The 14,787-nt window shown below is 33.9% G+C and overlaps 1 protein-coding gene across 3 annotated transcripts in view; it reads left to right on the top strand.

Moving 5' to 3' along the window:
* LOC129751354 (phosphatidate cytidylyltransferase, photoreceptor-specific) overlaps positions 1–14,787 on the top strand; it is a 49,511-nt gene continuing 34,724 nt past the window's right edge. The window contains exons 1-2 of one of the 3 annotated variants that reach the window (XM_055746801.1): positions 1–136; positions 650–941. In XM_055746801.1, coding sequence (XP_055602776.1) covers positions 810–941 — 132 coding nt within the window. In that variant the 5' untranslated portion in view covers positions 1–136; positions 650–809. Of the gene's footprint in view, positions 137–231; positions 358–448; positions 588–649; positions 942–14,787 lie in introns of those variants that run through there. The other 2 variants (XM_055746802.1, XM_055746803.1) reach the window with 2 other exon arrangements.

Here is a 14,787-nt window from a genome sequence, read left to right as displayed (position 1 = left end):
CTGCCGTTCTTCTGATTTGCCCCAGACTGTGGATTTTCAGCCAGCCAGCCCAGCGGCCAGTGTGTCAGTAGACTCGGTCACTTTTATTAGTTGAAGTTCTGTTCTGTCTCCGGGTTGTGCGGTGCTGTAGATTACTGTAAGTGTGATCGGTGATCGTTTTGCTTTCCCATATATTTATAAACAGTTTTTTTTATTAGTTGGTTTCTATAGAGACTTGTGAGACAAAAATATCTTATCTTTAACCCGAAAAGTAGAGTTTTGATTGTGATATTTGAAGATAGCACTATCAACACGGTATCGTAGAGTTGTGGTGTGATAAACATTGGAAAACTTGCCCAGTGTTAACGAGCTATTACGGTATCTTGATTAGGGTATTATAATTTTCCCATGAATGGAAAACTTGTTGTTAGAAGTAACCTTCACCAGTTGATGCCGAGTGCGTAAAAAATCAACGTTTTTACTTATATGGGGGGTTTGCAAATGTAAAACGTTCGATACTCATGAAGGGGGCATGTAAACACAGCAGATTTTTTGAATATTGATTAATCGGGCAGTGAATTTTCTGCTCTATCAATGGTCGAACAGCGGTAACTCACTGAAGCTTGACCTAGCAGCTTTATTATTTACTTCGTGTGTTGAAATTTTCCAGGTTCGAAATATTTATTAACTGCTGTCAGGAGATTGCAGCAGGCCAGTGAAAAATTGTTCATAAAATAGAGTGCTAGTGAAATTGAAAAAAGCAAATATTTACGAAAAAGTGTGGTTTTGGGAATAAGGGAAGCTGGAAAGTTAAATTACTTGGAAGAATCATGAGTGCAGAAGCAGAACTACGCCGGAGAAACATCGGCGACGGAGATTCCTTGGGGGAATCTCAGCTGAAATCGGATGATATTAGCAAGCAGGCTCCGCAGGAATCGACCACAGCAGAAAGTTCAGATCATGTAAGTTCTTTTAAATGTTATAACCATTTAAATCTTAGGAAAATGTTCCGAAAACATACATAAAATTTTCCTAAGGATGCATTTCTTCGCCTTCCCAGTAAAATGGGATAAATTTATCGATTTTTCCACCAGTATCATCCGCACTTGACGTACAGTAGATTCCCTCCACCCATCAGCCTCTTTATTTTGCAATTTCTTCACCCGAGAGAAGCGGGCGCGCATGGCCTGGTAGGACTTTTTATTCAGTTTGAATTTTGTCAAAAATTATCCATTACAAGATTCGGAACTTTTGTGGGAATCGACGGACAAAATCCAAAAGCGCCACCATCTAATGCTGCGGCAGAAATGCAACTATTTAGTAAAACACGCTAAGAAAAAAAACCAATTTATATTACACGGTCGGAAATAACTAGCAGTTTGAGTGTTCATGTTTCATTTTCACAATGAGATCTTTCTCTACGTGGTCTTGGCTCTCCAGAATTTGTACGGTTTTTCAGTATCAGAGTCGTCATTCGCTATTCAAAGCTCTTTTTTTCCTTGGGGGCCATTCAGATACCACGCGGATAGAAAAACTAGATTTTAGAGCCCCTCCTCCCCCTGCGTTTACAAGCGTGGACGTTTGGCAAACCCCTATCCCGCAAGGACATCCGGTGACGTGGACAAGTTTGAATTTTTTTTTTCTAAATCTAATTTGACAGTTAGAAAACACTACTTTCTGTTGTTAAAGATATGGCTGATTTTGAAAAAAAAAAAAACGAAATAGCATTTCCTTATATGAAATAATTTTAAAAATTTTAAATTTCTAAACTATGATATTTATCACTTGCTTTCAAGTAGCTTCTAGGGTAATGGACCAGGGGACCTATTTTGGACCACCTTGATTAGCTCTCTTATGGATCAAGTAATAATGAAAAAAATTGTGCATTACATTGAGTGCCCGGGCTTCAACAATATTTGCTAAAAATTTCATGATTATTTGTTTTATAAGAGAGCTAGACAAGTTGGTCCAAAATTGGTCTTCTGGCCCAAAATGAGTCTGTTACCCTAATTGTTTAAACTTAAACTGGAAAACTTTGTAATTTTAAGATTTTGAATTAAACATCTTAATACAACTAGATAAAATTTATCTTAATCTGAATGAATTAGACTAAATTAAATTAAGACCTTGGTAAAATAAACTGTATTATAACATAAATCAGGATCCCAATCAAAATAAATACTTGGCCAAGTCATCAAAACCCTTAATCGCAATATTTTGAGCACCGTTCTGTGGAATTTGGAATCAATAATCAGGCTCAACGAGATATGCTATACAAATAAGATATCTGTTTTAAATGAAGATTATTATTTTTAATTTAGGAATCTGAATGCGCAAAAACGAGTCAGGTTCTCAATTAAATTGAGTCAATGGAATAGCTTTTCTCCAAAAATTGGTGAAAGTATGTCAGAGTGCATTTTGCAAATGTATTCCAAATTTGAACAAAAGCAAATTAGAGTGCATTTGAACCCCCGGAACGAGGGGTACATGTGAAAAGTTCAATTATCGAGAAATGTTGACCTTTTCTGTCAGTAGATGGTGTTAAGGTTTGTTAAAGGATTGTCTGTTGGCATTTATATGAAAAATTTCAAGAGCTAGGTATCTTGGAATATATTATTTTTGATTTTGTTCAAAGGCATCGGTATTCGGTAAACTCGCGTTGAAACCGGATGGCAATTCATATTTGAAGCTTGAAACAAAGTTATTTTTAATGATCTAAAGTTTTTAACTGTCATAAGATTTTGGAACCTACCACCAGGAGCGCTAATTTGAATTAAACCTTGCAAAACCCAACCGTAGCACGGAAAATAAAAAAAAGTTGAAATTCACCGAGTAACTGGGGTGATTTTTTCCACCCGATTAATTTTACCGAGGTGAACTTTACCTGTTCTGGCTGAGCACTATTGCAATTTAGAAAAAAACTACACAAATTCATTGAATATATGATTTTTATTTAAGCCATACGGTGTCGTTTTTTTATTATTGTTTTGGGACTCTGTGTTTGAAATAATGTTTGTATCCTACGATCCAGAACTTCGTTTAGTTACCTTTATGCTAGGTGATTTTTACCGATTTTTAAGCTCAATCCGTTGCTGCGAGGTAAGCTTTACCTCGAAGAGTTCGAAGGTTTTTTTTTGGATTTACCTTTTTCTTAGTAAATTGTACATTTTTTCCAGCACGATTCAGGTGAACTTTGCCTTGCTTTGAGATGATTTTCACCTCGAGGAGGTAGAAGTTACCTTTTTGGCTTTCACGAGCGTTCACCTAGATGTCTAGGTAAATTTTACCCTTTTATTATTTTCCGTGCAATGATATAATTAAAAAAGCGCCCCTTGTGGTCGGAATTCTAAACTTGAGTCTCGTGTTTTTCAAACTTTTTACACTCACCGCCCGCTTCAGTCAGACGTCTTAAAATATCCAGTTCTCGTCATGTTAAACGATTTTTTTTCAGTTCGTCTAAAATTTAGACTCTAAATGTTACCAGTATTATTAATGCCGCGAACCGTGGCCTAGAGGATAGCGTTTAAGTCTTCTAAGCCAGAGGTCATGAGATCGAGTCTCGGTCATGGCATACATAGTTCTCTTTCTGTGGGCTGGTGGTGTTAGCATTAATACGATGCTAGCCATTATATCCTTGAAGGATGTACGCTTTAGTCTGAAGTAGAATTTAGTTTGATCTCTTCAAAGAATCATGAAGTTTCACTGAGATCCTATATGTGTGTGCTCGTTTTTTTTTTAAGGATTTATTGTTCTACCAAATTTACCAGAATTTAAAGACAAATTAATTGGCAAATTCATGTAACTCTCAAGTTGTGTCTCGATCCATTAAAAACATCAAAATATCTGCATGTTTTTTTTTGCTCTAAGCTGCTAGTAATTTCTGCTCTAGAGGCGAGCTACTACAAAAGTCAGAGAAGTAAAAGATGTGAAGCAAATGGATTCCGCTATTGTTTCAATATTGTGTGCAGAAACCCCGTTTTCATATATTTTTTGGAAAGTTTAAGTTTTTGTTCGATCAAAAAAGTATGTCAAAAAAAAATCTAAAATTTTGAAGTTAACAGGGCTGGTAGCGAGTCACTTTTTTGTGACTTGGTCACTTTTTTTTGGGTCAGTCACTAAAAAGTTACTTTTTTCTTCATTTGTTCACTAAAGTCACTATTTTCCGAAAAATTGTCACTTTTATCACCAAAAGTCGCTTTTTTCACCGAGAATAAATCAATGAAAGAGTAATTTGAATTGCGCGTGTTAATATTGACGGTAGTCAGTCAGAAATGTTTTTCGCCTCCGGCGGAATTTAGCGAGTTTTGGCAATTGAAACTAGCTTTGATTGTAGATTTTAATTTTCAGTTCAATCAACCTTTTGTATTGAAACTCAAAACTTGATATACAAAAACCCTATCTCGTCTTGAGAATGGGTTTTTATTAAGAAGTGTAACTAAGATTGAGATTGAAACGAACCATTTTTTTTTATTAAAAAAATCTTTTATGTCATATCAAATGTTCTGTTGATATGAAATATTCTTTAAAAAACAATTTCAGACTCAATTTTATTTCGTGTTTTTTTGTTCTTCTAAATACTTAAAAAAAGGGTTTTAAAAATTTACACAAGGCCACAAATTTTTTTGAATTTAAACGGTAATTTCAACTAATTTGGGTTCCCCGAATCCAAATATGTATGCAATATTTCTATCAGCTTTTGTTATTGAAATGACTTTTGAAAATAAGTAAAAATCTTTATCAAATCAAAAACATATTATTTAAAAATAGAAGTTTTTTATGAATTGATGAGCTTTAATCAGAATCAAGTTTTTTTTACACTTTCTGCTGTCATGTCAAAAATACTTGTAATGATATTTTTCCATAATCAGTAATCTATCAATGTTTGATTTCACGAATTTGACAAAATTTTTAGTTTAGGACTCTATTTACCAAATCAATAATTTAAAAAAATAAGCACCAAAATGTCTATGGTGAAACATGTTTATTGAAAAAAATCTTCCTGAAATGTTTTTAAAAACTAATCTTTCTTATTTCCATATTGTTTTTTTTTTCAATTTTCAAATAAATTTACCGAATTTTATTGTACAGTTTTTTTTAAATTTTCTAATCAACTTGCCGGATTTTTTTTTAATCAAACTTGTTTAATTTTTAAGAAATATTTTTAACAATTGCTTCCTTGTTTTTAAATTCTGTATTTTCGTGTTCTTCAACCATAAGCCTTTAACTCCAAATTTTTAATAATAAAACATATTTTCAACCTTCTGTTCTTTCTAGGACCCAATATTTTGATCAAAAGAGACAAAATACTCAGAGCTTGTAATTTAAAGCTTAAAAACCTGCGATTGAAAATTTAAAAACTTTTTATTAATTTTTTTTATTTGAAATCATGTTTTTTTGGATCAATCATAATTTTTGAATTAACTAATCTAAGAAGCTTGAAAAATTGTTCTAAGTAGCAACTTTAAAAATAAATTTTAATACGCAGTGTTAACTAACTTTGTATTTGATTTGTGCTTTCAATATTAATAACAAAAGTTTTGATCTCATTATTTTTAATTTTTCATCAGTTTTTATCATTCACGTAATTACTCATTTTCTAACATTTCTTTGTCAGTGTAGTCGAACATGAAGTTATTATTTAAGCTTCAAAAATGAAATTTTGATAATTGGAGGATTTTACTTTATTAAAGGTCGTATGTCTGGCTTATATAACTGGCACTTTTAAAATAATTATAAATATATTCTTGTTTTTATCAAATTAAATGAAACCATCGAACATTGAAAAAATTCTGTTCAAAATTCATTTTTTTTATTCAGTAATCGGTAATTCACATTTTAAATCCTGTTTAAATATTTTTTGTTAAAATTGAAAAATTACACCGGAATTTATCACTAAACTTCCAGTTGAAAATGAGGAAAAGAATTCCAAATTTAGATGAATAAAAATTAACCTTTCATTTTTCTTCATCTTTTTTTTCATTTTTTTTATTTTTGGTATTGCTATTATTTTTATCTAAATTTGATTTTCGAGACAAGCACACCCCCCCACCCCCACCCCCGGGTCCTTCGCACGGGCCTGATTTGGTCACATTTTTTGTACTTCAAAGTTACTTTTTCGCTCTACATAGTCACAATTTGGTCACTTTTATCGGTCCTCAAAGTCACTATTTGGTCACTTTTTTTCAAATTTTGGTCACTAAAGTCAATACTTTTTCATTGTCAAACCGTTACCAGCCCTGAGTTAACACAAGATCAAAAAAATTGAAAATCGGTTGGCTTTATCAAAAGTGATTAATATTTCACTTATTCTCCTCTGGCTCCAAACGCCTCAAGTTTTTTTCTATACTCTATCTAGGGATGGATTTTTAAATTATCCACTCTTCTTCCGTAACAAAAAAGGAAGATGAAGTAGTTTTTTTTTGTATTTTTATTAATTACTCGTGTATATTTTTATATTTTGTTATTTAAGTTATTTCAAGATGTTCAAAAATAATAAAACAGTTTCTAAAATATATAGGAATATTTATCCATCAAGAACAAAACTGAAAGATATAATAAAACAACGAAAACTTCATCAAATGTCTATGGGCTTGTGATATAGCTTAGTTGGCAAGTCAGTTGCCGCCTGAGCCAAGAGTAAACATCGAACACAGTTGTACCGGATAAGTTTTTCAATGACTGTCCGCCAATTGCAACGTTGATATGACGTCGCGAAAGCCATATAGATGGTTAAAACGACTATTATCGAAACAAAAAAAAAAACAAATTTTTATTTATGTCCATCAGTGTACATTAAAATCCTGATTTATGTGGACAAAACTGCTTTCTAGAAGTTAGTTGAACTAATGTGCCGGATCTAAGGAATAACACACTTTGCAACCAAGGTTGCCGCAACACAGAAAAATCGATAATTTCAAAGAATTTTGAGCGAATTTTTCAACACAGAATCTGTGTCACAAACACAGAATTTGGAAAATCTAGAGTTTGTTTTGATTAGGTCGTATGAGCCACATTGCATGTTCCGAGAAAATTGCAGTTGAAATTATTAAACACATTTCTAATTCTAGTATTTTGAATAACACTGAGAGCTGTCTGGAAAACTGGTACGAGATATAGTTGGAGAACATGCTAATGTTTTTCATATGGCTATTCGTTTAGTTATATTCAGTGAAAATGTACTTACGACATTCTGCATTACTTAATTGGTGCTAACGTCGTTATGCAGATGACCATTAATTCCATTTTAAATTGATTGGATGTTTCTCAATCTTTGTAATTTCCATCGAAATTAATGGAAAACTTATATTTAACTTAATAGTATGCAGAGATTTTACCTGAAAGTTCCCGTTCAGTGATTACCGGAATCGGTGCTGCGAGGGACTGTCCATCACGATTGATTGTAGTCGACCGACTTAACATTGCTGGCTTGCTGTTCTGTTATTCCAATGATCGTTCGGAGTTCGGAAACGTATCCAAATAGCCGCTAGTTGTTTTGATTGCCTCTGTAAAATATGAGACTGATGATTTGCGATTTTGCGCAGTAAAAATGAACATCAATTAAACTTACCTAGTTACATATTGAAGGCCTCTATTATACCAAGATAGTAAACACTACCATATATCACGACCTCCGATTAATATTTTCACTTTTGTACACTTCCCGGGGCACTTTACGGGAAAAATGCAAAAGGTCGCTTCAACCACTACGCCGAATTGTTATTTTGCGACTTTTTGCATGCACGGCAATTTAGCGTGCTGCAAATAGTCGTAAAAACCAAATTGCACTCGAAAATGAGAAAGTCATGTCTTTTATGTCTTAATTTTAATTCATGTTCTAAAATTTATTTATCGATCAAATGAAACCAAATTTTTACCTGACGTAGAATACATGTTTTTCAATCGTTTGCAGTAAATAACCCTAGAGTTTGTTTTGATTAAGTCGTATGAGCCACTCAACGAGTTTCGAGGAAATCGCGAGGAAAGTTTCACAACACCTTTTGTATTCTAGTATTAAAACTATTGTTCAGAATTGTCTGAAAACTTGGTTTCCAATCGTAAAATGGATAAAGAATATGCCTGTGTATTCGATATGGGCATTAATATTGTTCTTAAAGCTTAGTTCTTTTAGAAATGGGACACTTTCTTTTGCTAATAACTTTTTTACTAGTGATCGGACATTCAAAATTTTGACAGCATTTTTCTGCCTGTGAAAAGTACTTCCAGACCTATTTTTGTCAAAATTTAAAATATACGCGTTTTTGAGATATTTACGATGCAAGAGAAAAAGAAAAAAAGTATTTTGCACAGCTTTCTTTAAAATCCGTCTTTATTAAATTGAAACCTAACAAAACCGTTGATTATTCAAAGAATTACTGTGTGTGAGTTGTGGAAAAGTATGCAAACACTGTCCCACAAAGCTCAAATCAAGCATTGGAGTGAAGCACATGATCGGCAACTACGGTTGAGGGTCATCAGGGAAGTCAAGTCTCATACCAGAATTTTTGATTTTGAATAAGCGAAAAACTAAGTGTAGATCGCTGAAATGTCCAAATTTTTTTCTCCAATAAGCTGAAATTGTTGTCTAGATATGAATTATTCAAATCTAACCTCAAACAATAATTTTTTGATAGTTTCTGAAGCTTTGTAAGCTGTATAGCCGGTACCGAGGCTTGCGACAGATGATTTCTGATGGACGACAAAACTTATGAAAAACCCTATTTCAAACCAATTCCACCGTTGGAATCCTTTACCATGTCTGCTCGTGTTAAGGTTCCTAGCATAATCAAGTATGTAATTGCTGGTTGTTTTGTATAAAATTTAATGATTAGCTAAAATTCTGCTGCTGTGGAAAAAAAAACAACCATTTTCAAACCGAAAACTTTGGTTTTTACTGTTTTTAAAAGCCTTAAAAGCGTAATCTTGTATGTACCCTTCCCAACCTACGATATATACTATCCAATTAAACTTTAAGTTCAATCTCATGGTGGTTTTGCTTCGTTATTGTCAGATTTTGCCAGTATAAAATCCACTAAAAACGCTTTCAAGTGGCTCAAAAATAATTAAGTTTTATTAATTTCCATTCTGCTGTATCTACTAAACTGCCCTCAGTTTCTTCTAAAAGAAAAATATTGGACCGAAAAGTAGCAGAAATTGAAGAAAAAGGATGTAGCTACCTAAAATACACAATAGACGAAGTATAAGTTTGAAAAACTGATCAATATCATGACTGAAAAAGTGTGCGCCGGTCGATGGGATGTATCAAGAATAAAGCCGATTTTTTTCTTACAAAAAACGAAAATTATTTTTTTTCAATTTTTTTCATGAATTATCATAAGATTACCATCATTTCTTTCATAGAAAGTATTAAGATCAAACGAACGGTTTTTGAGATACACGCATTCGTAACTGTCCCATTTCTAAAAGAACTAAGCTTTACAAGTCAATATGTACTTACAACCTTTTGCATTGATGGTTTGGCGCGTACGTCGTTTTGCTAACTTTGGAATTCAATCTTGGGCGGCATCCATAAATTACGTAACGCAAAAAATGCACTTTTTTAACCCCCTCCCCCCCGTATGTCACAGATCGTAACATTTCGACGTACCCCCCTATGAAAATTACGTAACGCGGATAATAACCCCCCCCCCAGGTTTTCGTTTACTCATTTTTTGAGGAAAAAAAGATTTTAACATAATTTTTTTAATGTTCTTCAAAACGGAATAAATATCTATCCGAATCGCTTCTTAGTACTCATTGATGATAACTCTCTGATAAAATATATTGATTGTCTTATTGCGAGTTGCTCTGTGCTTGTTAACTGATGATCTACCTTGTTTACTTTATTTTGTTCATACTCCTGCAGAACTTGTTATGCAAAATATACTTCAATTAGTAATATTCGTCGGAATAATCAAAAATGCATTTTTTTAAAAATTGAGAAAAATTGTAAAATTTTCGTTTTATGGTTGAATTGAGTTCTTGGGGGTAAATTTACAAATATTCGGTTTTCCGCTAGATATTTCACGTATATTCAATACACTTTTTAAGGAGTCTATCTCAGAGTCTTTAAAAAGGAAAGGTTTCAAACTAGTTTCAATTATGTTGTTGCTTACAAATTTTAAGCTGATTTTGGTTTGCATATCATTCTGCAAAAATTGCATGACTTAAAAATAGTTGCGATAAAACTGAAATTTTTAAGGAAAACCGTTACGTAACGATGAGCATACCTCCCCCCCTCCCCTATGTCACAAGTTGTAACACTTGAGCTTACCCCCTCCCCCCCCCCCCCCTAAGAGCGTTACGTAATTTATGGATGCCCCCTTGATAAAATATTGAATTTGCCCAAAACTTCGCTATCCCGTTTGAAGTTGTAAGTTGTTTGAAGTAACGTGTAGAACAATCGGAAGCACAAATTCGTCGTAGAAGTGCCTGCTTAATGGTTCCTTGAATCGGTGCTGCGCTGGACTGTCCTTCGGCGACATGTTTCTATGAGACAGGACACTATTAGCTACCACCTGTGTCTCAGTTAATCCAGAAAGTACAGCGTACACGTTTCCAAGGCTAACAAATTGTTCAGGAAGTATCTGTTGTAGTAAAAAAATATTTGAAGTAGTAGGCTAGTAAAAATTAACACATAATATGATATTATCTCACTTACCCAGCTAAATTTTAAGCCAGTCATTCATCTAAGCCAGCTCACACACTCTCACAACCGCTTTTCATCTGATTTACTAGCATTTTTCACAAAATTTCATGCACTTCCTTCGAAAATGCAAAAGGACCGAACAACGAATCAGCCGAACTGTTGTTTAGGTCCTTTTGAATGCACGGCAATTTAGCGCAACGTAAAAAGTCGTTAAAACCAAATTACACTAAAAAATGAGAAAAACATACAATACATTTTTTACAATCGTTTGCAGTCTAAAACCCTATTCTGTTTATAATGATTCATACGACCTAATCAAAACAAACTCTAGAACTCAATTTTGACTATGTTGGTTTTTACGACCTAATCAAAACAAACTCTAGAAATATTCACAGATTTCACTGGTTTTTAAATTTTGTACGTATTTCCAAAATTATTATTTTTATTTTCAACATGAAAATTGAATTGCTAACTTTGTATTGTAAAATCGTAATCATTGTTAATTTTTCTTAAGTAAAATGTGAAATAAACCCAGTAAAGCTTATGCAATTTCCATAATAGAAAACCATCACATAACTTCTGGGTAAAATCACAGAATGTTAGAATTAAAAAAAATACAGAATTTTATTCGACTTTCTTGTTTGCAACCCGTTAAGAAATGTTCAAACTTAATAAGTAAAGGTAATAAGTAAAGGACATGTAGATGAAATAAAACATTTATTACGATTTATTTATTAAAAGGTGAAACGAAGTTTACCGGGTCAGCTAGTATATTAGAAAACCGAAAAAGCTGACTTTCTCGCTTGCTCGTTTTAACATATGGGACTGTTATGAAAGTAAGGGCAGTGTACTGCTTAAAAAAAAAAGCAATTTGTTAAGAGAATGAATTTTTTATTAATTAAACCAAACGAAACGAAAACGTTTGGTTGAACAACACGAAGGTTGAGTTGAAGCAAAAATTGAAAGAACAATCCAACCTTTATATCGAAATTCCATACGACAGGTGCCGGCAATTGTATTCAAATGAACTGGCCGACAACTGACGTGCATCACGCACGCAAGCTTTACGATAAGCGTGTTCTACAATGATAAAAGCGCACAACGATCATGAAAGGCGTAACAATATATTTGTTTTTAATGAATACTTCAAAAACACCGAAGAACCACTAAAAATTTGGTACGTCTGTTTCACCAATCGAGTTTCATTGCAATCTTTCCTCTCTGACAGTGCGTCAAGGCTTCACGCTCTATCCCTTTAGCGTAGCAAACTCGAAGGGCCCATACAAATATGTCGATTGTAGTATTGAAGTGAAAAATAAATGAATCCCTTCATTGATAACAATATTGCTAGAGTATGGTATGTTTTCTCCAAGCTGTTACTACTACTTAAGAACTTTGATGATAAGCGACCACAAAAAGTAAACCGAAAGTGTTGAATTACTGATACGACCCAAGCGTATGTAATGTCATATTTGCTATACATTTATTTCCCCGTCAAGAAAGGTGACATATTTTACTCATACGTACGACAGGAAAGACAGGGTATTTCCTGAGCCGCATACAAGGCGGTCGCCGTGAATATTTAACCTTCAAAACAGGTTATGTTCCGAAATGTTCTGCTCGCAGTACAACCGGGACTGTCTCCAGAGAACCTATGCGTTGCGTTGCATTAGACTAATTGGATTGAAACTGGAAGTATACACTGGCTGACTGACTGACTGACTGACTATAGATGGTAACGTGAAGAGGAAAAGCTAGCCGGGTGGCCGCTGATCAATAGCCAAGCGAAATTAAAACCAATCGTAATCGTTTTTTTTCTGTGTGCTCTTAACACCCCTGGGATAGCTTTGGCTTCCGTTTTGTAATGGCAGTCACGCTAGCTAATTCTAATGAAATTGTGTTTGATTTAATAAATCGAAAATATCGAAAATGTCAATAATGAACGCCTAGCTTGAAAGTAACATTTGCTACTGCAACAATCAATTCTGAAAATAAACTAAAAGGGAAAATATAAACTTAAACAGGAAGTCTGAAATTATTCAATGCCTCTTACAAAATGTGTCAATAACCAAATGACGTCATGATAGGGGGAAATTCACTTAATTTTTTAGCATGAAATGTTGGTGTACCGGATTTTCGATTCGAACTTCCCAGCTCAAGCCGGCCAGTTCAAATACCGAATAGTTGCGATGTGCATTCAAAGCGGAGGTGACAATTTTTAAACTACACGTTTTGCTGATAGTAAGCTTGAATGTAAAACAAATGTGCTCGAAAATCAATCGTACACTACTATTTTTTCCCAATTTCTTATCAGTTTTTTTTAGTTCCGTTGCAGACTTAGCATCTTGTAACCTAATCCTAATTTACTTGAGGAATCTCAGCTGTTCTCAGTTGAAACAAGATCATGATTCATTGGTAAAACGTTTTGTGGCATCGGTTATAATACCTTTGTTTTTCTTAGAATTAATTCGAAATCAATGCTCAGAAGTAATACGAAGGTCGATCGCAAAAATACTTATTGTAAAGAAATCCAACTGCCCATTTTTCTACTCATCAACGTCAGCATCATCTTTGCCTGAAAGGTTTAATGTGAAAATACTCAACAACCTATTTTCTACATAAAAACATGAATTTCACTATACTTCTATTGTTTTGCCTGAACTAACTATGATATAAAAAAGATTTTTCCCATTTATATTCATGCAGATTTTTTTTTTCAATTTGGTCATGTCGTCATTTGCCTTGGATTAAATGATAAAAAACAATTTTTTTTATTTTGATTTTTATTCAACCAATTAAATACTCTCATACTGATTTCGTTGGGGGTTTCGAACACATTTTGTCACTCTCCAATCTAGGGACACATCCGAGAAATTTAATGACTCCACGGTAAAGGTCTTCTGGAAGCCGGTTTGTCAAAATTGGAATGTTTTTCCTGATAAAAAATATTGGAGTCAAATGTTGAATATCAATTTTACCACAGGTTAAACATACCATGGTATACATGCAAGGTTAAAATTATTATAAAGGGTGTTCTGATCAAAAAGTGGTCAAACTAAATTGCGTGTAAATCGATTATTTGTTTATTAAAAAAATCAATATTTCTTTTAGAAGTTCAATATGTATAAAAGACGTAAAAAATACTCAGTTAAGATTCCGGTCGACCTAGTCCAAATTGGCTAGACTTTCGGTTGACGCCTGTCATCAGATTTTGAACAGTCACCTTATCCACTTTCTTCGGCGCAGAACGCCAATTATCTTTGAACTACTTCTCGCTGCTTACAGTTTTTTGGGTCTTCTTGCGGTTTTGCTTAACTATCGTCCAATATTTTTCGATTGGGGGAAGTTCTGGTGTGTTGGTAGGGTTCTTATCCTTGGGCACAACCTGAATGTTGTTAGTGACATACCACTCCATGATCTTTTTACCATAATGGCAGGATACCAAACCCGGCCAAAACAGCACAGACAATTTATGTTTCTTCAGGAAAGCAGCAAACGCTTTTGAAGAAATGTCGCTAAAATGTCGCTTTACAATCCTCAGGTACAGATAGCTTCCCAAACAAGATATTTCTTGGCAAACTTTGATAGTTTAATATGCTTAAAAATGTATGCCACCTTTCCCAATCTGGTAGCTGTATAAAACTGCTGTCTGAAATCTGCCTTGGCGTAGGTTTCGCCATCCGTTACCACGCAATCAAACTTTGTCAATAATGTCGTATACGGCTTCTGAGATCTTGTTTTTGCCGTAAGGTTTTGCTTTTCATTGCGATTAGCAGTCACTACCTTCTTATAAGTCGATAGTCCGGATCATTTTTAACCCTTTCCTTCCCACGAGGTTTTTCACGTTTTAAAAATACAAATATTGATTTACAGTTAAATTTCTAGAACAAAAGATGCGTAATTTAAGCCTACTTTAATGGTCCATTTGATAAATTTGGGTTTTGAGGTGGATCATATGTGCTCTATTGGGAAGATAACAACACATATGGTGCAAATCAGAGCAGACATTTTTCAAACATCATAGTTGACATGGTTGCTGATTTTCCTTCACCATCACGTTTCAAATCTTATTTGACTACTAATCAAGCTTCAAGGGACTGGAAAAGCTTGACTATCGCCATGGACGGTCACGACGGTCGTCAAGCAAGTTTACGGCGTCGGAT

The sequence above is a fragment of the Uranotaenia lowii genome, chromosome 3 (genome assembly GCF_029784155.1).
Source record: "Uranotaenia lowii strain MFRU-FL chromosome 3, ASM2978415v1, whole genome shotgun sequence".
Lineage (NCBI taxonomy): Eukaryota > Metazoa > Arthropoda > Insecta > Diptera > Culicidae > Uranotaenia > Uranotaenia lowii.
The sequence above is the reverse complement of the archived record's forward strand: the minus strand, read 5'-3'. Positions and strand labels throughout refer to the sequence as shown.